The following is a 25678-nucleotide window of genomic DNA, read 5'->3' as shown; positions in this document are numbered from 1 at the left end:
ACAGACAGACAGACACAGACATGGAGAATTCAGTCTCTAACTTTGAAATTCGTTGGCTAGAACAAGAAATTAAGCCACTGCATATTTCGAAGTATATAGGAGAATGATAACTTGTTGCAAGACAGGAAGGAAAGATGACACACAAAAGACATCACGTGTCATATCTTCAATTTGGAATTAGATTTCTGGGTTTTCGGCATCTATGGTCGTGTTAGCCCGTCAGACATATGAGATATGACGTCCCTCGGCGATCACACTATTCGAGGAAAGGGAAGGAAGGAAGCGGCCTGGGACTTATATATTAGGTACATTCCCGGCATTTTCCAGGTGTAAATGAGGAAAACCCAGGAAAATCTCACTAAGGCTGGCTGGCCTGGAAAAGCGTTTACATTTTTTTCGACCAAATGTCCCCGCCGAGAATGGGCGAGTGTGAATATATTGATCATGTAAATTGAGGTTGCACGGGGATATAGCTCCGAGGAAGGGAATTTCACGCCCTGGCTACCTCCTGAAATATTCACCGCTTGTAACTGGGAGCTACAAAAGAATTCATAAATAACTAACAAACTAACTCTATGGCCTATGGAACTCGGAGGTTCAACGCCGTGTTTACAAAAGCTTTCCATTGTTTTCTATCCTTAGCCAACTGGATCCAGTTTCTAGTTTGTATTCCTATTTCTGCGAGATCCATCTTAATATTATCCCCCACCTGCACCTAGGTCTTTCTAATGGTCATTTTCCGATTGGACTTCCAGTTAAGACTTTGAAATCGTTCTTACTTTCTTCCACTCTGGCTATATGACCTGCCCACCTGAGCCTCCTAGACTTGATGATCCTAACAATGTTTGTTAAGGGGTATAAATTACATAGTTCTTTGTTATGAAGTTTCTGCCATTCCCCATTCCAGTTCCTTTTGGGTCCGAATGTTTGTCTCAGGGTCTTGTTCTCAAATACTTTCAGTCTGCGTTTTTCCCTCAGAGTATGCGACCATGTTTTTCAACCATACAGAGCAACAGACGTGGTAATTGTTTTTATATATTTTAAGCTTCAAATTCCTCGGCAGAATTCGCGACGAAAAAATATTTTAACTGAATAATAACACAAATTCCCTGCTCTTAGACAACACTTAATTTGTTCATAAAAGATTTAATAAAATGTCAAAAATCTAAATATTAACCAATTAAAGATTATGAACTCCGGGCACTTCAGATCTAAAGTACTATTTCATAATAATCATAATACATTTTATTTTTCAGCTTTTCGCGAAGATGGTATGAGAATTTGTGCATCCTAAGAAGGCGAAGAAGCCCAGAAGAAGAGTTTCCGACGGAGAGCGTCGACTTATTCGACGGCAACTAGATGCAGCAAAAACTAGTAGGAACCTATTGATGGGTTTTTCTTTCCATAAGTACAATATTGTATACCATATTCCAAGAAAGAAAAAAGTGTGTGTGTTATACATGTCTATGTGTGTGAGATTGTGCATATGGTTGTAGTAAAAGTTGCAAATCCTCAGCTCTTAACAAGCCTGATATATAGAGGTAGTCATATGAACGTTTATATTAACGCCTAGTTAACTCAGCTAAGAAAGAAAAAAAAAGTGACTTGTCACGTTATAATACTAATAGGCTAAAGAAATAGTGAAATGAAGTGTTTTCATAGTAGGAACAGGAGAGCGAGCGAGAGAGATTCTTAATTTATTTTTGAAAGTTACCAGTACAAGTCATACAATTATGATAAAAATTGCAACGTTCATGCTTTCCCTTCTTATAGATATGTTGTTAGTAATTCCCAAAACAAATAAACGAATGCGCCTCTCTTTAGCGTAGATCGCAGAAAGAATCTGATTCTATGTGTCTTGCTGCAAACTGTATTCAAGAAAGCTATGGATGAAAGAGCATGTACAGAGAATACCTGCAGATTGGACCAAACGTTAGGAGGTCAACCTAAAGTTTAAGGAAACATATTCTCTTTTACAGCATTATTCATACTTTAATACTTAAGGGGATAAGAAAAAGCTTTAGGGAATGATTTTACCCCAGCCGCCCCTTCTTGCCGGCCTGCTACATGCAAATGTATGCATTTTTGCTGCTAACTACAGTTCTTAACCAGTGATATGCATTGATTCCATGGAAGGAGTTTTGAGAATTTTCCGATCTTAAAGAATAAAATGCTTTAGAGCAGTCATTTCCAACCAGCAAATGTATGACGTAGAACAAGCTTTTTTACAATCGGAGAAAGGACAGAGAGAAATATTAAGAGCAAAGGAGAGGAGGAGGGAATATAGGAATGAAATAAGCAAATCTTGTCAGCGTGAAAGTACTCATGGATTTACGAGTAGCATATCTGCCGAATTACAGTGTCAAAACTCTCTTTATCAATGCTAAATTTTATGTCTACGTTTTGTTCTCTCTGTGTAGTTTACTCAGAATAGGGACAACAAATGGTGACGTCACAGAGCACTTACTTGAAAATGGCTGCTTTAGAACAAAATGTAACTAGAATTATAGATCTACTAAAACCTTGTGGAATTTCCTCAAAATATCAGATAATATGAATAGTGGTTGTCCAATTGTTGTTTCATTTGGGGAAAATCAAAACAGAATAAGAGACGAAATAAAATGGCGTCGTGAGATAAAATAAAGTCACGAAACGTGTCCGAAACAAATTTTCGTGCCTAACTTTTTGGTTGAATTATTCTAGTGTTATTTTTAATTTGTTTATATTCCTTTCCTTTTCTCTATATTTTCTGTTCATAAGTGATTGATTCTCAAAATAAAAAAAAAAAAAAATTGGTACCAATATTTAAAATAAGTAAACTAGAACGTTTGTAAAAAAGTGTGCAACAAAGTATAATATTACGATCCTATTTGCAAAACTATGTCCTTTGATAGCATCATTTTCTACTTGATGATAGAGTAATAGATAAGATGTGTAATAGAGGTTGAAGTTGGTCGAAACACTTGTTCAGGTACCAATAGTATAATCTTCATTGACAGCTGATAATGTCAGCACCAGTAAATCGAATTACTCGCTTAAACTAACTCTTGTGTACTTCGAAGACTCAGATGATTGCAGGGTTTGAAATAAATAAACTTAGACCACTTGTGAATGGCTATTTGCCACTGACATTATAAACGACAGAAAAAGCCATCTTTTGGTTTGCAAGCTGTAGTAAGATATATATATATATATATATTGATTTTTGTGTGAGTGTGTGTGCACATAACTTGATCTTCGCCCATTATATGCTGCTGATACGGTGTACCTTTGAGCTCTTACGTGAGAAAGTTCTGTGGCTGTTTTTACAGTTTCTCTCAAAAGGCAAAAAGGTTGAATTATAAGTCGCTCAGACTAGTAGTACTAGAAGTACAATTGTATTCTACAGGAACAGTTATTTGCTTTTTTTGTTATTTGTCTTAACATTTAAATTTATGTGTGGATATCTTTGTAGTATCTTCATTGTAGCCAAAACAATTAATAAGTACATTTTGTTGAGAACGGTTAGGTCAAACATAGTGTATTTCCGCCGGTACTTTTCGGTGGATTGCAAAGGAATGCTATGCATATGAAACTAAAGAGATATTTCCAAAATATCCATTCTAACACTGAAATATCGTGCCATTCGTGGCATATAGTGCCATCTAAGGGATAAATAATTTACCAGTTTCAACTGTCTAGCTGCATCAATACGTTGGAGGTAGCCATTTGAATCAGATCATCTGCGTTGAACTTGCATATTCCATGGTAATGCTCTAATCCACACCTCTGTTCTTGCTAAGGCTGCAGTATTAGATCTAGGCCCTAGGGTGCGTTTGGAATTTCCTTGAAGCCACAGTGTTTCACTGTAACCTTGGCAACAGCAGTCGTGTGTACTAGAGCATTGCCATGCAATATGAAAGATCAACGCAGAGGAACTGATTCAAACGACTCCCTCCAACGTATTGACGTAGTTAGTTGAATCTGGTACATTATTTTTTCCATAGATGGCACTATACGTTATGAATGGCGCGATATTTCAGTGTTAACATAGAAACACTTTAGAAATACTCTTGTATAATGGTTATGTTTTATTATTAAGTATTAACACTTCAGAAAAACGGAAACTATATATATTTTTTGTCTAAATTTTCGAAAGAAGAAAATAAACTTTAAAATAAAAATAGATAAAAGACATGGAAATGTATTGGATGAAAATAAATTGAATTCTGGCCTATGCTTTCTTTACTTAACAGCCATATTGTTTGCAACTGAAAATACAAGTTTTTGAACCATACACTTTCGTCGTCACCGGAAGTAACGAAATTACTTGATTCATCCACTTCCAGCTGAACTCCTAGTTTCGACAATTAAATAGCATTGTAACAGTTTTCTTACGTTAAACTATAATACAAAAGGAAACCAAAGCTCTCACATAGAATAAAAATTTACCACCATTACACAAACAAAACATTTATTTTCGGATAAGGATTGTAAACGGGAATACCTTTTTCTAAACAAAACAAGCAAACAAACAAAGATCTAGTTACAATCTACTGCCCAATCGGTATTCTGTATGCTTCATATGTATGCGCATTCCAGGTTTACCCAAGTGCTTGCTTATAATTTCCTTTGTTTACGAGATTTATTAAATATCTTTATTTAAGACTAGAAGCTAACCATTCAGTTTAATATTAAATTCGAATTCGTTCTGCTCTGTTGTGAAAATTCTCCAAAACGAAGTATAATAGATAATTGTTGTTTCCAACAAACATTTTTGTATGACCCTTCTATGTTTTTAGATAACTATTACAAAATTGCATGAAATATTTCGTCTCTCGTGATTATGATCTGTAAATTAAATGGTAGAATGGAAAGTAAATTTGAATAAAAATGAATTGATTGGTTTAGTGCCAATTTCAGCTGAAAGTACACCATGATTCAAACTTACTGGATGTTAATAAATAGTTTTAAAAAATAGTGTACAGCCAGCGACAAAAGTTTTTCCCGTTTGATAAATTAGTTTCGTAAATAACTTCACAGTAGAAGGACGATTTTAAGTATAGTTTTCAGTAAATTAAAGAGAATATAATTTTCTGCACGTTCCTGTCATATAGCCGTTGTACGTTCCAGCTCTACCATTGTTACTTCCAAAATAAATTTTACGGAACGGAAAGAAATTTTGTCGCTGACTGTACATATCAATCTAGGAATCGAATTGCCAACATTCAAATTAAACAAGTGAAGCAGTGTGCTCCAAGTTTATTCTTGGGAAAATATATTACAAAATGAAGATTCAGGAATAAAACTTTAGATTAATCGCCGAATTTAAATGCAAAGTACTCAGAATAAATAAACTTTATTTACGTATTTTTCCTTTTTTATGTATATATTAATTGGACAACAGTGTTTTGGTTGCAAAGATGATCTCTATCACATTTACAGTGTAGTTTAGGTGAAACGAACAAATCATCCTGATGGCTAAGTTGTCGATGAAACAACATGCCATCTCTTCATCTCTTCTATTCATTTGACAGTATTATTTATAGTAATCATATTGTATTTGATCCATATTATGTTTTGAACGAAAATTAATCGTATTTATGTATTTAATATACAATAAACACTTTTATGTAGAAACGTTCGTTTTCATTGTATGTATTGATACTCTCTTGTTGTATGTGTAAATATTGAATGTTCAACCGAAATGAGTTGAGCGCTCTTTGTGTAATGCCTACCAGGACCGGCCCTGGGCAATTTGCCGCCCCGTGTAACAGCATTATTTGCCGCCCCCTCCTTTCTTCAGAAATAACATCTTAAAAGCAACAATTTTAAGTATGCTACCCCATCATGAACAACAAAGGGGAGAGAAAGACACTCGCACTCGGAAAGGCCTAAACACTACAAATACAATCTCGTTGTGTCTGTTTCTCTTTAAATAATAATCTATTATGTTAGTGAAAGATGAAGCAAACACACATGCAGAGGAAACATGGTAATCCTTTTTGTAGAATTCAATCTCAATATATCAGTTTGCAATTCCAGTTCAATTAGCTCTTTTATCTTTATTGATTGATTTTACTTCTACATCTGTTAAAAACATCACCTTCGCTGATAAAGTACTTGTTTGTGACGAAGACAAGACTAGATTTCATATCAAAACTGTGATAACTAACTAAATGGAACAGGTGTTCGCTACTGTTCGAGAATTGGGTAATTGTATTTGACAACAATCAAGCAATTCATACTGGGATTTGTTTGACAAATTTGCTTTAGCACTGTCCATGCGACCGTAAACAAATGCGACCTAAACATGATTTATGAATGTAGTATTCAAAAAGAAGGACAGTTTAGTAAATTTAACTACCATCATCATGAAGTCTGTTTCCAACAAATCTAAATCCCCAAATCCCAAAATCAACTCAATTCATCAACGGGGACTGACTAACTACTGATAGTTCAATGCTATTTTGAGTATGCGTGGTTAGAGTTATTTTGGCAATATGGTAAGGGACATCATCTCCCATAAACAGAGTTGTTGGTTTTTGGAAGCAACCAAGTGGAAAATATCTGTAGCAGATCCCTCTGCAAAATATTAATGTATCGAATGCTGTTGAGGGTGTCAACACATTCTATCAACTCAGAACGTCCAAAGACATAAATGACTCCCCAAATCGTCACTGGAAACGATATCTGTATTTGACCGTTGATTGTAAGCGGTCCAAGTTGAATTCTTGAAGAGATTGTCTCAAAATCCATACGAATGAAAATTAGAAAAATATGGACTAATCAGAGGGAAAAATGCTGGTCCCAAAATATCGTACCGCACCACGTTTGTTACCCAGTCTTTCCGCTTATTAGCAATATTGGCAGTGATTGGCTGTGGTCAGTGGCAGATCCACGGAGAGGGCAGTGGGGACGACCAGCCCCCAAAGGATACACTAAGCTCTGTTGATTTTGCGATACATAGACTCACAATTCTTACGTATAGAGCTCGAAAAGACCGAGATACCAGGTCGCCATGCCAACTGAAAATATGAGTCTGACTTTTAGATAATTTAAGCCAAAGCGTATAGGATTATGTATCAAATTTGAATTTTATTATTATGTCGCCTTGTTTTCAGAACTAACGCCTAGCTCAGAAGAATCTTTTTCGAACATATTTGATGAGAGTTCGATGACAAGCCTTGCTACTCGATTACATATACTATCTATCTTCAAAGCATTGCTTTTCAGTTTTTCGTTGATAAATCCAACATCATAAGTCTTACCATATTGGGATTTTCTGTAATAGAGTAGTTGAACGTACTTCATCTCGATTAATTCGTCTCCTTTTCTTTTTATTTCGCTTTATCTGATGATGCCCAGTTGATCTTCCATAGTCCTCTTACTTCTGATGACAGAAATTTCACATTATACGTAGCCATGGCCAGCTTTAAAATAGAAGCGTAATCTGTTACTCTAAGCATTCTTAGCACCCTTTGCTAACAATACTTATTCTGAATGTTGCCTTGCGCAGTCACTATCCCATTTCCGGAAAATTAAAGCTTTTGCTTATATTGTCATGATTGGTAAAAAAAAGTTAGCAGCTATTTGAAAAAAAAAATCACTGTATTGGTTAAACTAGTTGGGTGACACTCCCTGTTCGCCCTTCTATAATTAGTTAAACCTGTAAGTTTCACTGTACAATGGAAAATTCCACTCTGCATAATTGGGAGTTATGAGTAAGGTATTTGGTGGTAGATCTGGCCGGTTTCCGGCATCTTCGATTGGTTCTTAGCATCTTCTTCCAGTCAGATATCAGACACCTTTTGCTGGCTCTCATCAGCGTTGGTTTTCCAATTAGGCAAACGAGACAAACTGGTTGGGACCGTAAAAGTAAAAATCAACATTTGGAACAATCGTTTTTTTCTTTTTCTAGATTACACAGGTCTGCGATGAAAAAATTGTCTTAAATATAAGTGATTTTTATGTTGTTTTTTTTTTCGCTGATTACAGAAAAATAACGAAAAGAATTTCATCACGTACCTTTTGGTTGCAAATTACACATTTATTTATTTATTCATTTTTGTTTTTGCTCTATTATCGTCTTTTATGTAAGCCTGTAATTATTAAATAATCCTGTTTAGTTTTGTTTACTTAAAAGAAAACAATATCCAAAGGTTTTAAGGTTGTTTCAGTGAAAAGATCACCATTGAACAGATGATTCATGATTGAAGAGATTGAATAGACAATGGTGAAACTAGCCAAATCCGGTTCAAACTGGATAGCTTTCCTGACTCCTACTGTCTGTCTATCTACACTCTGTCCTCAACCATGGGAGGAGCTATGGGAGGCATCGGGGGGACATTGCCCTTCAACTTTTTGACATGAAATAAAAATGCCATCTATAAGATGGTCATCTACCAAGGCCTACCTTCCAAGATTCCACAGGTTCGAGACCTACCAAAAGGTCTGGCCCCCAGCAGACAATTCCTAACTCGGATCATGTCCTCAACCCTCTCCACTCTAGTAGCTATCAAGTGTTTGTTTACTCTTCTCCTGAATTACGTTAGGGAAGATTGGCCAGTTCGGAAAACGTTAGACTCTGGTAAAAATAACGTTGAGAGGAAGAGTCTTGTGGATCGAAAAAATATTTTACTTCCCCCAATTCACATTCAATTAGGACTCATGAAACAATTTATGGTATTGCCAAAGAAAAGAGATTGAAATGAAATGAAATCTTTAAGTTTTACGTCCCACGATTACGCCGGTAAGGAGACGGTGATGATAAGAGATGAGTGAAATGGTGAAAGTTGGAGGAAACGGGAAAACCCCGAGAAAACCCACGAGCACGGTGTTTGTCCACCACAAAGTCCACACGGCGCGAGGTGGGATCGAACCAGGGACCCCAAGCACCGGAGGTGAACGCTCTACCGCTGAGCCACCACTCAGCATTTCGGGTCTTTATGTGCGACTCAAAAATAAGTGTATGTATTCAGGCGCTGGTGCAAGGGAAGCTATAGGGGCTATAGCCCGTCCCCTTGACGCTCAAGTGTCCACTGGATAAAATGGGCTTTAATCCTGCTTTACACTGGATAAAGCGGCAAACTATGGTTTTGCCCCTTCTTTGATCATATCCTGAATCCGCCACTGTATGCATTTTTGTATGTTCCAGCATAACTCTGGGAGCATTAAATGATAAATTTAAACATGTTAGAAAATGGGATTCCGCACATTGATTTACGACATCAAACACCTTTATGTAAAAATTTAGTTTTTGTGGGTTATCAACCTTTTCGATCACATCCCTCAATTGTTTACCTACGTTGTGCTAAACAGAAATCCGACTTTACTATTTAAATACGTGAGTTACATAAAGTAAAACCTACGCAAAGTTTTAGTTTCTTCCTTTCTTATGGGCTGTTTTTTAAAAATGTTATATTAGATATTATTATCGTGAAGCTATAAAAGGCTGGTTGATTCATGGAAGATACCGATAAGAACGAAATCAAAACAAGGATGTCCCTACGCGAACTCGAACGTGACGTTGAACTTTACGCAACTGACAGGTGGGTTTTTTTTTTTTTTTTTTAATTGTAACTAACTTTCTTACCGAGACAGTTTTCACAAACAATGACCTTACGTGATGATTAACTTACATGTGACAACTGCTAATGACGCGTTAATAACACATTAAGTTCCAATGTTTTCCTTTTTCATTAAAGGAAAGTGTACTTTAGGATGATTTCATGTACAGTTTAAAAAGCAAACAATTACACAGTACATTTAACAAAGGATCAAAACTGTCACCTGCGCACGGAAAGCAGTATATGTTGAATGTAGATTTGAATTTACTTATTAATTTATTTGTTTATACATATTTCTGGGCATTACCGGCATATATGGCCTTAAGCCCGTCTCGTATAATGGATGACGTCCTTCGGCGAGCACACTACCCGAGCCTGAACGTTAGGTACCATCCTGGCATTTGCCTGGTATGAATGAGGAAAACCCAGGAAAAAATCACTCAGAATGGCTGACCTGAAAAAAAAAAAATAACGTCTTCGACCGAGTAATATGTAGGTTTGAAGTAGGGATGGCCAGAACCGGTTCCTGTTAGAACCGGTTTTCGCCCAGAGAGCATGTTTGCTTACCGCAAGCTTGCCTGTCGCTTTTATTTGATTTTATTTCGCTTTGGCTTATACACAAAAGCTTATTTCTGCTTAGCGCAAGCTGTAGTGCGGGCAACCCATGCTTCACTTGCGAGACGCTTTTCTTTAGATTGAAGTAAAAAGCCAGCGCGCGTTCGATTTTCAGTTGTTCTCAAAAACCACGTGACGCTGACCTCTTAACTTTCGGCGACAATGTAGTGTTCGCGTTGTTAGCGTCTTGTTAGCATTCAGCTTGAATAAAGGACAAACTTAATTATTTTTTTAATTGTGCCGTCTAGTACTCTAGTACTCTAGTCCCACGTACCTATAATATCACTCTTTATTTTCTCATATTTCGGTAACCATGAGGCATAACGAATTATGGTATTTAAATATAAAGCATAAATGTGAACATAGATGGCAGCAGATTTGACCCTACTTATTTTGCGAAAGAATACAGAACTGTTGCAGATATTTTAATATAAACTTCAAGTTTAACTTACAGTATAAACTTTGTCTGAACGCTGTGTTTAAAGTATAAACATTTTCCTGCGTTTTTATATATAAAAAAAGTAGAAATTTCAAATACTCGCGGCTAATATAACAACGTATTAGATATTTCTAAGAAGCAACGGCGCGTTGCTTGAACTGGCCACCTGGAATCTCTAACCAGGTAAAAAAATAGGGTATTCGTAGCTGGCGAAGAAAAATAACCAAGTCACTTAGTGTGTCCATCCCCAATTGTTATTTTATTCGCGATCTTCGTACATACGGTTGGAATACTTGCCTCTTTGGGGTTTAGGAAACAACCGTCGAATTGTATTTTCATACCTCCACGGAGGTTGACACTTTGATTTGGTCTTAACTGTTGACAACCTTGCAATTATCTAGGCTTACGATTTATTTTGATACTCTCCTCTTCGGAGGTAGAGGTACCTGAAGGAAAAAAAAAAAAAAAAAAGTAGTTGACGACTTTGGCACTTATACCGGTGAACGATTACTTTCGTGCTCCCTCTCTGGAGGAAAGAGCACCTTAATAAACTCTAACCTTAGAGCTTTGCTCTAACACCAGAATATACACAGGGGCCGTCACTACCCCTTTTGTGGTAAGCTGGCGCCATCTCCCACCTTAGTAATAAAGATGGCTTCTCAGAAGCCAGCAGCAAAATCAGATAAAAAAGTACAATCACCCCGGATTCCAGGTCTCAGGGGCAAAATAACAAAACCAACGTACAAACCGGAAGATTTTCTAGTGCCTTTAGGCAAAAAGAAACAAGCAGCCGCCCCAGCGAAATTAAAATCCACTGCACTTAAGCAGTCCAGCGCTTCACAACCATCCGCTTCGAGTAAGCCTGAAGACATGGACTTCACGGTAGTAGGAACGCTGAAGCGACGAAGGTCGTCTTTAGCAAACACCAAGACAGAACACCTCACTAATAGTGTCTCCGAATATCCACCTCTTCCACTCAGTAATAAGTTCGAGGTTTTGGCCCCAGCACAATCAGATAATGCAAGTACTAGCACTAAAACTGCAACGACAAGTCAGCCACACAATTTCAAGCCTCCTCCGATTTTCATCTACGGAATTCACAACACCTATACATTTATTAAGACCTTGTCCCGAGCATTGAAGGAGCCCCCTCTAGCTCAGCCAACTAAGGAGCGCATTCGGATTCAAGCGGCAAACAAAGATGACTACAATTCTATCAAGGCTTACTGCGATCAAACGAAAACTGAGTATGCCACAGGGGTAGCAAAAAACGAAAGGCCTATTAAGGTGGTTGTGCGAAAGCTGCCTATTGACACTGACTTAGACGATCTGAAGGATGAATTTATCCGACTGGGCTACAAACCAACAAGCGTTCATCAAATGTCTCGCAAAAGCAAGACAGATAACAAGAAAATACTAATGCCACTGTTTTTGATTGCTCTGGAACGAAGTGCAGCTATTAAAGAGATCTATGCTATCAACAACCTACTTCATTACAAGGTCCAAATCGAACCATATAAGCCTCCCTCGGTGCTACAGTGTTACAGATGCCAACGCTTGGGGCATTCACAGGACACCTGCCAAGCGCATCCGCGCTGTCTCAAATGTGGGCAATTTCATTTTACCCAGTCCTGCAGTAAATCCGACTCCTCCACACCCGCCACTTGCGCAAATTGTAAGGGAGATCACCCGGCAAATTACCGTGGATGTCCCGTATTCAAATCCTATTCTGAGGCTCTTAAATTGCCGGCACAGCAACCAAGAAAACTTCAAGATAAAGCGGAGAAAACTGTCAACAAATCAGCAGCAGAGACAATTCCTGATCCCACTACTATTAATGTCCAACCTATGGCTACGGACAATGAAGACGCTGAAGCCCCCCCTGCTTCCCACATCCAACCAGCATCTGCCGAGAAACAGGAGAGCCCCAAAGAAGACCTGGACCTAAAGTCTATTCTTTCATTCCTCAAGGGGTTACATTTCCACAAAATCATAACGCATATTAAACGTGGTATTACCCGTTTCCGTCAAGCAGCAGATTCAGCTTCCAAGGCTGCAGCAGTAATAGAAACAATAGCAGAAATGGTTGACGATGGCTGTTTCTAACTCCAGCGTCCTACATCATACACTTATCCTTGCTACATGGAATGCAGATGGTCTCGAGGGGCAGAAACAAATGCTAATTAGATTTCTTACACACCATAGAGTTGATGTCATGTTTGTACAAGAAACACACTTTACAGCTCGGATCACTACTTGGCGACTACCCAATTATATTGTATATCGGCAGGATAGAGTCGGCAGACAGAAAGGAGGATTGCTACTTATAATCAAAAAGGCTTTCCCAGTCAGGTTGGTTACAATACCACCCCTACTTACTTTGGAGGCACTTGCTGTTGAGCTAATAACTCCAGGCGTTCCATTAATATTGGTTACCGGGTACAGGTCCCCGGCCACACAACTAGAGCCCACAGACTTCGATGTCATCGCAAACTTAGGGCCAAAGGTCATTTTAGCTGGAGATCTTAATGCTAAACATGGAGAATGGAACTCAATTAAACCTAACGACGCTGGAGACGATTTACACCAATACCTCCTCACGTCCAACTTCAACATCAGTGCTCCGCCAGACCCATCTCATTATCCAAAGTTCGGCGGACAACCCGATGTGCTTGACGTCGCTCTTTGTAAAGACGTATCCTTTACTGTCCATCCTTATGTCATCTCAGATTTAGACTCTGACCATGATCCAGTCATTTTTCACGTATCACACCGCAGCATTGCCCATTCTGCCCCTATTTTTAAGCAAATAGAAACTGATTGGGATATCTTTAAACAAAAACTAAACACTATGATAGATCTCCGAGATCGGCCAGCTACCATTGAGGACATCGACCAAGCGGTTTCTCACATCACATTAGCACTTCGAACAGCAGAGGCAGCGAGCTCCACTACCAAAATCTCTCCAACACACACGGGACAATGTGACAGTCTACATCTGCAGATCTATCTCCATTTAAAACGTTGGGCTAGACGCCGATGGCAGCATACACTACATCCAGCATACAAAACATTATGGAATAAACTGCGTGCGAAACTCAAGATGCTCACACAGCGACAAAATCAACAGTACTGGGAAGATACCTTTCGAAATATCACACCAAATGATAGAAAAATATGGACATTCTCTAAATCCTTTCAGCGTGCTACAAATGCTTCCAGAGCTAGAGTTATTCAAGGCCAACAAGGACTGACTCAAGACCCACAGTCACAAGCGGATATTTTCGCTGACTCCCTGGAAGAACAGTTCCAGCCTAACAGATCACGTCTTGATCCCTATCTCAAACAGCACATCCGAACCACACTACATAGCCTAACTACACAAAACCCTATACATGACATCATCTTAGTTACACCTCGAGAAATAGAAAGACATATCAAATGTCTGCCGGCGAAGACAGCATCCGGACCCGACAGAATTCGATCTGATATCCTAAAACATCCAACCAGAAAACTACTGGTCTTCCTAACCTATTTATTTAATGCCATCTTTCACTTATGCTATTTCCCGAAGACCTGGAAGGAAGCTCGTATTATCACCATCCCCAAGCCCGGGAAGAATCCACTTCTCCCGGAAAACTATAGGCCAATAAGTCTTCTGTCACATCTAAGTAAACTCTTTGAACGTGTGTTTCTCTGGAGGCTGAAACAGCATGTAGCTACTAGAGACCTTCTACCATTTCATCAGTTCGGGTTTCGTGCACAACATAGCACTACTACACAACTCGTGCGAGTAGTGGATCATTTAACAGTGGCTTTCAACAGAAAACAACACACCCTTGGGGTCTATCTGGATGTCTCAAAAGCCTTTGATAAAGTATGGTTAGCTGGACTTTTATATAAACTATACACGCAAGGTTTTTCAGATCGTCTTCTGCATTTACTGCGTTCCTACCTCATTGGCAGAAAATTCCATGTGTCTGTTGACGGAGTTAAATCCACGTCTAGACCTATTAAAGCAGGTGTTCCACAAGGCGCTGTACTTTCACCGCTTTTATATAATCTGTACACAGCAGATATCCCGACCTTACCCCATTGCTTTGTTGCAACATACGCCGACGATACTGCCTTTTTCACGACCAGTAGCTCACTTGCACAGTGTTACATATACATGCAACGCCAACTCATAGGTTTTCAAGAATGGGCAAGACGTTGGAGAATCAAAATAAATGCAGACAAAAGCTGTGCTGTCATCCATAGTCGGAGACGCATCCGCGTCCATCGAAATCTAACCTATGAGAACACACGCATTCCTCATGCTACGCACGCAAAATATTTGGGTGTAACTTTAGATCGTGGTCTAACGTTTGCCGCACACATCAGAGACATAAAACAGAGAGCATTACGAAAAATCTCAGCGTTGTACCCCATCTTGCGCTGTAGCTCCCTTTCTCATGAGGTCCGAGCTCACATCTTCAAAATGATAATCCTGTCTACCATCTCTTATGCATGCCCTGCCTGGCAACATGCTTCACATAGTCACGTACAAACTCTCGAAAGTGTGCAAACTCGAGCTGGTCGTATAATCACTGGTCACGACAAATATACACGAAACAGCCAGATCCTGGAAGACTTAGAGCTACCCACTGTCAGAGACGTACTACGGCATCTCCACAATAAGTTCTGGGGTACTTTACCCAGACATATAAATCCAGCTATAGCTAATATCGGCACCGAATGCGCACTGCGGAACGTCCATCGAACACCACGCATTTAAAATCTCTCCAGGACTGGTAAAGAATTCATAATCAGCTACTCTGCGACAGTTGCAGATGTAGTCTCCCATACATACCAAAACAATAGTAACATTCAACAAACCACCAGCACATCTTGATATATTCTTTCTAACATATTACTCATGGAGTCAGGGGCTCTGGCCCGATACTCTATACATAACCACAAAATTACCGTGACCGTGACCGTGACCGTTGCTTGTGCATACTTCGCTGGTTTCCAGCTTTCTCATTTGAGGCATTGTTTACAGTGTCAAGTCCTGACTGACAAGTAAACCTTACGTTTGGGTGAATCGAGTTGCTGACTGAGACACATATGAGAAAGTAGTACTAAATGTGGTTAGTATTTCAGTGAAGTTGTAGGTGCGAAGCTCCAGGGGTTTAGGAGATACAGCTACTAGAACATCACATGATAGTACAGAATAGTCTTCATACAGTTGGAGGTAAAAGCCCTGTAAGACCTCTTGTAACGATAAAATGTGAATAACAAATATATGGGTACATATTAGGACTAGGGAGAAGTCATATAGTAACGGTATACCTGACGGCGGCCATCTTGAAATCCGCCATTTTGAATTAAGGTTAAGTTTCTAAAATAGGAATAGGGTCATGTGATACGTGATTTAAGGCGCAAATTTAATCAAAAGAACAATGGTGACGTTAATTTTGATTTACACGCAATTGGTAAAAAGTTACATGGAAATTAACTATTGTTGCAGCATATGTATTAGTCCTTTACCTCACCTTGTAAATTTTGTGTTAATGATAATAATTACATAAAAAGCAGGTGGATAAATATTAGGTCTCTGGTAAGAGTTGCCTTGATGGCGGCCATGTTCAAATCCGCCATTTTGAATCAGACAAAAGTTTTAAACGAAACGCATAACATTGACACCTTATTAATAGCAAATTTTACCATAAATCCAACGGTATAACCATTTTTGCTTTATCATTAACCAGCATTTGTTATCGCATAAACAAGTTGCTAATTTAAGCAAAAATGACCAAAGTGGAATTGAGTCATAATTGAACTTGCGTCTTTCTTCCAGAAAAGTCCTCAATTAGTACAATCAATATCTAGTTCAGAAAAGAGTGCATGACTTGCACAAATGTTCTGCTCACAGTGAGCACACATGACAAAGGCAATCGAGTAACACTTGACACATTTGTCGTTAACAATTCCGTCAAAGCAGTAGTCGTAAGGAGCGATCCAACGTCCAGGTTCTTCATTCAAATATCCAGCCTGATTGATAGCGAATCGGATCATATTGCGAAAACGAGGAGCACTGAACTGGTAAATTGTAAACGACTGAAGTTGTATGAACCTATCACGGTGCCATATGTTCACATCTCTTTCTGTAACTGCTGTATCAGTAATGAAACGAACAAATGCTTTGTACGGGCGAATGAAGTGAACATCTAGAGGCTAAATCATGCCAGTACAACCACTAGGTATTAGTCGCTTGATCAGTGTAACTCCTTCGGGCACACACTGTGACGAAAGAATGTCGTCTTTGTTTGCACTCCACGAATCAAGTAATAGCAAGATTGTCTTTCTATCACGTGGAATGCTTTTCCACCTGCTTTTTATTTAATTATTATCATTAACACAAAATTTACAAGGTGGGGTAAAGGACTAATACATATGCTGCAACAATAGTTAATTTCCCTGTAACTTTTTACCAATTGCGCGTAAATCAAAATTAACGTCACCATTGTTCTTTTGATTAAATTTGCGCCTTAAATCACGTATCACATGACCCTATTCCTATTTTAGAAACTTAACCTTAATTCAAAATGGCGGATTTCAAGATGGCCGCTGTCAGGTATACCCTTACTATATGACTTCTCCCTAGTCCTAATATGTACCCATATATTTGTTATTCACCTTTTATCCTTACAAGAGGTCTTACAGGGCTTTTACCTCCAACTGTATGAAGACTATTCTGTACTATCATGTGATGTTCTAGTAGCTGTATCTCCTAAACCCCTGGAGCTTCGCACCTACAACTTCACTGAAATACTAACCATATTTAGAACTACTTTCTCATATGTGTCTCAGTCAGCAACTCGATTCACCCAAACGTAAGGTTTACTTGTGAGGATATTACGAGCTTGTGGACGCAAGCCCGGCAGTTCTCAGTGGCGGGCGAGAGGGTGAGAGAGACAGAGGGTTTCACTCGAGTGGAGACTGCACTACTGTACACGTTAGTGTGCATATTTTTGGAAGCTTAGCTTCATCATCCATTTCATCATCTCTTCATCTTTCGTTCAACATACTGATCTTCAATCATTGGTTTTCCATCCACCATCTTCATTGGCCACTATGGCCAGCGGACAACACCAGTCTCTTCCTGCGACAGCTCCTACACCATCAGGCCTCCCTGCGGCTGCTCATAAAGTAGAGAAACGAAAGAGCTATAAGGATGCGTTTGAAACACCAGTACTTGTGACACCACGACCAGATGAGAATACCAGGATTACGGACAACGGTAACATAGCATCTACATCTACATCTCCACCTCACAAGAAGCACCATGACGATAACATCAGTATTGCTAGTTCCGACGATAGCTCCCGACTCATGATAGTAGACGGCATCCAGCAACTCTCTCACAAACCTCAACCAGACGTTCATAACTTTCTTCTACAAAACTTTGATCCAAAACTCCGCAACACCAAACTGTTACTTCAACAAATTCTTAAATACCGACCACGCACAGAAATTTTACAAATTGTTCAAACACAAAACGGCTACATCATAAAGTCACCTCTGCCGCATTTTGCTACAACAATACGAGACAAGCACAGTTTCGAAATCTTTGGCAAGACAGCAAAACTTACAAAACTCCACGACCAACGTACCAAACTACCGCCGCCACCCAGACGATCTCCTACACTATCTGTGGTCATTCGCGGAGTGGATCCATCATACAGCGATGACGAAATTGAAGAGGAATTACGTCAAGAAGGGTACGTGTTCAAGAAATGTCTTCGCATCCGTAACAACCAAGGAGCTACTTACATGGTGCGGGTCTTGACCGAATCACAAGACACTATTGACGATCTATTGGAACACGGGGCATACATCTACAAGAAACGACACAGAGTTGAACCATCGAAAACTCCAGCCCCTCTACCAATACGTTGCGACCGTTGCCAGGAGTATACACATCCAACATCAAAATGTACTAATACTTTCAAATGTGGTTACTGTGGTGGTCCCCACCACACCCGAACCTGTCCAAACATGCAACAACCACCTGACTGCCCTACCTGTCACGAACGTCATCCTGCTTATAGTTACAAATGCAAATCGAAACCTGTTCCTCAAGAAGCACAGCCAGAATTAGTTGTTCCTCTCCGCATGCATGATGCACAAAATCAAACTTCTGACACTCATACTACCTCAGATCAACCTATAACAATCAAACAACTCCTAGCTTTCATCACGCTCACGCTTCAAAACATACATCCGTTCGCACGTCCTCTAGTTTTGCAACACGTTCAATTCGCTGCACAATCAGTCTTTCACCTTCAATTTCATGCAACTTACAATGGACCTACGGCCTACTTTCATACTTTTCCATCTCAGCAAGGCCTTTAAATTCCATCCTGTCATGAGCATTATGGGTTTAGTCTTTCTCTTTCTAAATATTCGTTCACTCTTCACTCACAAACTACTTTTCGAACAACTCCTTCTCGAAGAAAAAGCAAATGCTTTCCTACTGAACGAAACTCATCTTACTCCAAAATTGCAATGCAAAATTCCAGGCTACACATTAATCCGCAAAGACAGCACTCTACCAGCACGACGTGCAAATGGTGGCGTTGCTATCGGCTTCTCACCCCATATCCCATATCGCATACATACATGTCCAGCACAGAATCTACCAGAACATCTCATAATCACCCTTTACTACAAATCAGATTACATCACCATAGCAACAATCTATGTACGACCAGGCCACCCAATCCCTCTGGGATTCTTCCAGTATATTTCAAACTCGTTTCAGCGCTATATCATCTTAGCTGACATCAATATTCATAGTCGTTCTATCAGAGACAAAACGAATTTTGTGAACTTCATCACCACTGCTACAACAGGCACATATCACCAACTACCAAAACCGACACGCCCAGAATCAAATACGACCCCTGACGTAGCTATTACTTCAGCTACCTTAACACAGCGCACAACACTTGAAGTCTTAGACCCATTAGGAAGTGATCATGTACCGATCAAGCTATTCATTCAATGTCGCACTCCTCGACCTCTTGATGCAACCCCACCTCATATGATCTTAAGATATGATAAAGCAGACTGGGAGAAATATCGTTTATATCTTTCAACACACCTAGAAGGACTTGATCCACCTACTACCGAAGACGAACTATATCATCTATTGGATACTATTACACGCCATATCAATCACGCTTCAGCACAATATATACCACAATCACAATATACGCCATATAAGCCTAAACTTCCGCCGCAATATCTTGCCATGGTGCAGCGATCGCGACACTTTTTTCGGGACTACATTCATACAGGAAGTCGAGAGGCTCTTCGCCATCACAGAGCTCTACAACGTACAGTCCAAAACTATGTTAAAGCCTATAAATTACGTCAGTGGGTAAAAACCTGCAACACTCTTGCAGAGACATCCCACCCGTCACGTTACTGGAAACGCCTCAACGCTCTTTCTGGCAAATCAAATAGAACGTCATATCCACTCATTCTTAACGACAAACCTCTTCACTCTGATCTCGATAAAGCAAATGCCTTTGCCACATATCTTCAGGATATCTTCACACCACTTACTCCTGACCGTCCTGTTCATAATCATCCGGTGGATCAATTTGATTTTTCATCTGCTCATCTTCAGCCAAACAGCAACCACCAGCTGAATATTCATAAAACACTAACAGCGGCCATCACTCCTGATGATATTACTTCAGCCATTCGAAGAAAACGTAATACAGCCCCAGGTATAGACGCAATCTCTTATCGCCATATTAAGGAATGTTCATATGCAGTTCTCTACCTTCTCTCACTAATCTATACTTTCATCTTACGTTCTGGATTCATACCATCACAATGGAAGACGTCTAAAATTCTGATGTTTCTCAAACCTAATAAACCAGCTGACAGTATTTCTTCATATCGACCTATTCAATTAACGCCTGTGTTCAGTAAAATTCTCGAAAAAATCTTAGTTCAACGACTGCATATCCATCTTACTCATTATAATCTTTTACCACGGACGCAAGCTGGATTTCGCCCAAATTTTAGTATCAACGACCAATTACTCCGTCTTCTCAATCACATCACCAACCAATATAATACATCACGACCATCTTGCCTTACCTTATTTGATTTGGAGAAAGCATTTGATAAAGTATGGCACGCAGGACTTATGTACAAACTTTTGAGCTTCCGGCTTCCTCTTGCTTATATTCGATTCATCTATAACTTTCTGCATTGTCGCTTGGCATACGTATCTATTAACGACACATTCTCTCATCCTATATTCCTTTACTCTGGTGTACCACAAGGATCTTCACTCTCCCCTCTGCTTTATCTTCTTTATGTGGCTGACTTACCACCATTACCTCCGAACGTTCATGTTTTTCAATATGCAGACGATACAGCGTTCCTAGCACTTGGTAAAACTGTTCACCAACTTAATATTTCAATGCAGTCCGCTATAGATTCATTTATTAACTGGTGTGAAAAGTGGCGCCTCAAGATAAACGCTCTCAAGACCCAGACTATAGTTTTCTTGCCGCCCAAAAAACGCACAAAGGTCCACCGAAACCCCAATCTACTTCATCTCACAGTCGAAGATACACGTATTCAACTCAGTAAATCTGTCAAATACCTCGGCCTCACCTTAGACACACATCTCACTTGGAAACCACATTTACAGGACGTGATTACAAAAGCTTCAAACCGGCTCAATTTATTAAAACGTCTCACGGGCACTACCTGGGGTCTCAGTTCTACAACTGTGTTAAATACTTACAAGGTCTTTTTGCGTCCAGTTCTGACGTATGCTAATCTAGCTTGGATCGCTGCACCACCATCCTTCTATAACAAATTAAAGATCTTAGAACGCCATGCACTCCGCATTGCTTATAGGATAAAATTGCCAAGTCCAACATGCGAATTGTACGAAAGAATCCCTTTTCCACATATTCTCTTCCATCTCGAATCTCTCCGTCTCAAATATATCGATAAACACCTGCATGAACGCCACCCGCTTCTCATAGACACCATGAACGCCCACATAGACTTTCCTATTTCAACTCCCATTATACATACGCCGTTATCTCTTCTTTTCACGATTTACCATTACACTCTACCTCCAAACCACAGGTACCTCCACTTAGCAGAAGAATTAAAGACCGACGACCCACAGCCTCTCATCTGTCCATCATACGCACTGTAATACCTCTGTCACTAATCTGGGCTTTCCCTTGTCTTTCATCAATGCTTGGAGCAGCCCCCAAGCGAGAAGATTAACCAGCATCAGTCAACTAACATAACCCAGTGTTGTGTTTGTGATTCGCACTTCACCACATCATGCCATCTCATCTTCACCTCATGATTGTGATCTAAAGATCACAATGTTCAACCTACCAATGCTAAAGATCAACAAATAAAATAAAATAAAATAAAATAAAATCCTCTGTATAATAACGATAACACCTTCCTTCATTCCTATACCCCTTTTCTAACCCAGTAAGACAAACATCCCATAGACCAACCACCACAACTCTTATTTCTTCTCATTGTAATGTTACCCAATTCCCCATAGAGGGCGTAACCCTCGAGCGGGTAGCTAGCTCTGGCTAGCAAAAAAAAAAAAAAAAAAAAACGTTGCTTGTGTCGATACTTAGCTGGTTTCCAGCTTTCTCACTAGAGGCACTCCTGTAGTGTCAAGTCTAGGCTGAGAATATTACGCGTTTGTGGACGCAAGCGTGGCAGTTCTCAGTTTTTGGGCGAGAGAGTGAGAGAGATCAAGGGTTTCACCCGAGTGGAGGCTGCACTACCGTACACATTAGTGTACTAATTTTTTGGAAGCTTTTGCTTCATCACTCATCACATCATCTGTACTGCAATAGACATCTGCTACACTTACATACACAGCGTTCTGGAAATCATCTTGTCCGGCTACTATGGCCAGTGGACAAATCCTGGTCTTCCGCCTGCAGTTCCTACAGCTTCCACTGTCTCTACGAAGGTAGAGAAGCGCAAAAGTTACAAGGACGCTTTTATCACTTCAGATCACGATCGCGGATTAGTGGGTAATCCTATCGACGGCGACCCAGCAACTAATCCAAAATCTCCTCCTCACAAAAAGCATCACGATGACAATATCAGCATCGCCAGTTCAGACGACAGCTCTCGCCTAATGATTGTTGATGGCATTCAACAATTTCCTCAGAAACCACAGACAGAAATTCATAACTTTCTACTCCAGGATTATGATCCGAAATTCCGGAACACCAAACTTCTACTCCAGCAACTTCTCAAATATCGACCTCGTTCAGAAATCACACAGATCATTCAAACTCAAAACGGATACATTATTAAATCGCCATTACCTAATTTCGCAACAACAGTCAGAGACAAACATAGTTTTGAGATATTTGGGAAAACAGCAAAACTCACAAAACTGAACGACAACCGTAAGAAACAAATGCCACCACCCAGACGAACTCCTGTTCTATCTGTAGTCATCCGCGGTGTTGATCCGTCTTACAGTGACGAAGAAATCGAAGAGGAACTACACCACGAGGGATACACCTTCAAAAAATGCATTCGCATTAGAAATAATCAAGGAGCTACTTATATGGTCAGGGTACTGACAGAGTCGCAGGAAACTATTGACGACCTGCTTGAACACGGAGCATTCATATACAAGCAAAGACATAGAGTGGAACCCTCCAAAACATCGCCTCCTCTTCCCATACGCTGCGATCGATGCCAGGAATACACTCATCCTACGCCTAAATGCGTAAATCCGTTTAAGTGTGGCTACTGCGGTGGCCCTCATCCTACCCGCTCTTGTCCAAATATGCAACGGCCGCCTGAGTGTTCAACTTGTCATGAACGTCATCCAGCTTATAGCTATAAATGCAAAGCCAAACCTACTCCAGAAGAAGCCAAACCTGAACTAGTAGTTCCACTTAGAATACATGACGCACAGAATCAAACTTCCGAACCCAGCACATCTGATCAACCAATTACTATTAAACAGCTTCTTGCCTTCATTACTCTTACTCTACAAAACATCCATCCGTTTGCACGTCCATTAGTTCTACAACACGTCCAGTATGCTGCTCAATCAGTCTTCCATCTTCAGTTCCAAGCGACTTACAATGGTCCAACTGCCTACTTTCATACTTTCCCATCTTCACAAACCTTCTAAATATCATCTCAGTATGGACATTATGGGTATTATTTTTCTGTTTGCTAACATACGCTCTCTCTGCACCCACAAAATACTATTTGAACAACTGTTACTCGAAGAGAAAGTCGATTCTTTTCTCCTTAACGAAACACATCTGACTCCCAAAATGAAATGCAAATTACCAGGATATACGATCATTCGCAAGGACAACACTTTACCAGCACGTCGGGCAAATGGCGGGGTAGCTGTTGGGTTTTCACCTCACATCCCATATCGTATCCACACTCCAGCAATTCAGAACCTTCCAGAAAATCTAGTAATCACTCTTTACTACAAATCCGATTATATTACAGTGGCCACTATCTACGTCCGCCCAGGGCATCCAATTCCTCTGTCATTTTTTTTTCAATACATATCGAACACTTTTCAGCGTTACATCATTCTAGCCGATATCAATTTCCATAGTCGTTCCAATAGGGACCAAACTCATTTTTTGAATTTCATTCTCACCAATACGACGGGCACTTTTCATCACCTACCTAAACCAACCAGACCTGAATCAAATACCACACCCGATATCGCTATCACGTCTGCCTCTGTAACGCCACGCTCCACTATAGATGTCCTTGATCCTTTCGGGAGTGACCATGTGCCCATAAAACTCAGTATCAAATGCCGTACCCCCCGACCTCTCGACGCACCCCCACCTCGCATGATTCCTCGATATGACAAAGCGGACTGGGAGAAATATCGAACATACCTCACCGAACATCTCGAAGGCTTAAATCCTCCTACAACAGAGTCAGAGTTATATCAATCATTAGAGACTATCACCAATCATATCAATGAAGCATCTGCACAATATATACCACAATCTCAATATGCACCACACAAACCTAAACTTCCACCACAATATCTTGCCATGGTAAAACGATCACGTCAGTTCTTCCGTGAATATACTCGCACAGGAAATCGAGAGGCACTTAGACATCACAGAGCACTCCAGCGCACTGTTCACAATTATGTTAAAGCCTTTAAATTAAGACAATGGATCAAAACTTGCAATTCTCTCTCCGAAACCTCTCATCCTACTCGATATTGGAAACGGCTAAACGCTCTTTCTGGCAAATATACCAAAACTTCATACCCGATCATCATCAATGACTCGCCTTTAGACACTGATCTGGACAAAGCAAACGCCTTCGCCACTTATCTCCAAGATATCTTTACACCGCTCACTCCCGAACATCCAGTTCGCAATCACCCAGTGGATCACTTCGACTTTTCTTCACCTCATCTTCAGCCAAACAGTACTCACCCACTTAATACATCACGTCCTCTTACAAAGCCCATCACTCCAGAAGATATTAGCACAGCTATTGCACGAAAACGAAACACCGCACCTGGCACTGATAACATCTCATATCGACATATCAAGGAAAGTCCATACGCAGTATTATATATTCTTTCTCTCACCTTTACATTCATCCTCCGCACTGGCTATATACCATTACAGTGGAAAACTTCAAAGGTACTGATGTTTCTCAAACCCAACAAACCCGCCGACTGTGTCTCCTCATATCGACCTATCCAATTGACTCCAGTCTTCAGCAAAATCTTAGAGAAGATTCTAGTATACCGTCTTCATACACATCTTTCCAGATATAATTTATTACCATCACATCAAGCAGGTTTTCGTCCAAATTTCAGTATTAATGATCAGTTATTCCGCCTTCTCAATTACATCACAAATCACTATAATACTTCCTGGCCATCTTGTTTAACTCTCTTTGATCTTGAAAAAGCTTTTGACAAGGTTTGGCACCATGGCGTTGTTTATAAACTTCTCAACTTTCGTCT

At 39.9% G+C, this 25678-nt stretch overlaps 2 protein-coding genes across 2 annotated transcripts in view; one reads left to right on the top strand and one right to left on the bottom strand.

Moving 5' to 3' along the window:
- LOC145687898 (A disintegrin and metalloproteinase with thrombospondin motifs 16-like) overlaps nucleotides 1–5722 on the top strand; it is a 176459-nt gene extending 170737 nt beyond the window's left edge. The window contains exon 12 of the mRNA XM_081761441.1: nucleotides 1257–5722. Coding sequence (XP_081617567.1) covers nucleotides 1257–1359 — 103 coding nt within the window. The 3' untranslated portion in view covers nucleotides 1360–5722. The remainder of the gene's footprint in view (nucleotides 1–1256) is intronic.
- The window catches only part of LOC145687901 (uncharacterized), a 281153-nt gene that overhangs the window by 142558 nt on the left and 112917 nt on the right, over nucleotides 1–25678 (bottom strand). The gene's annotated exons all lie outside the window — the stretch shown is intronic.

This window comes from Thermobia domestica, chromosome 6 (genome assembly GCF_964235325.1).
Source record: "Thermobia domestica chromosome 6, izTheDome1.hap1.1, whole genome shotgun sequence".
Lineage (NCBI taxonomy): Eukaryota > Metazoa > Arthropoda > Insecta > Zygentoma > Lepismatidae > Thermobia > Thermobia domestica.
The sequence above is the reverse complement of the archived record's forward strand: the minus strand, read 5'-3'. Positions and strand labels throughout refer to the sequence as shown.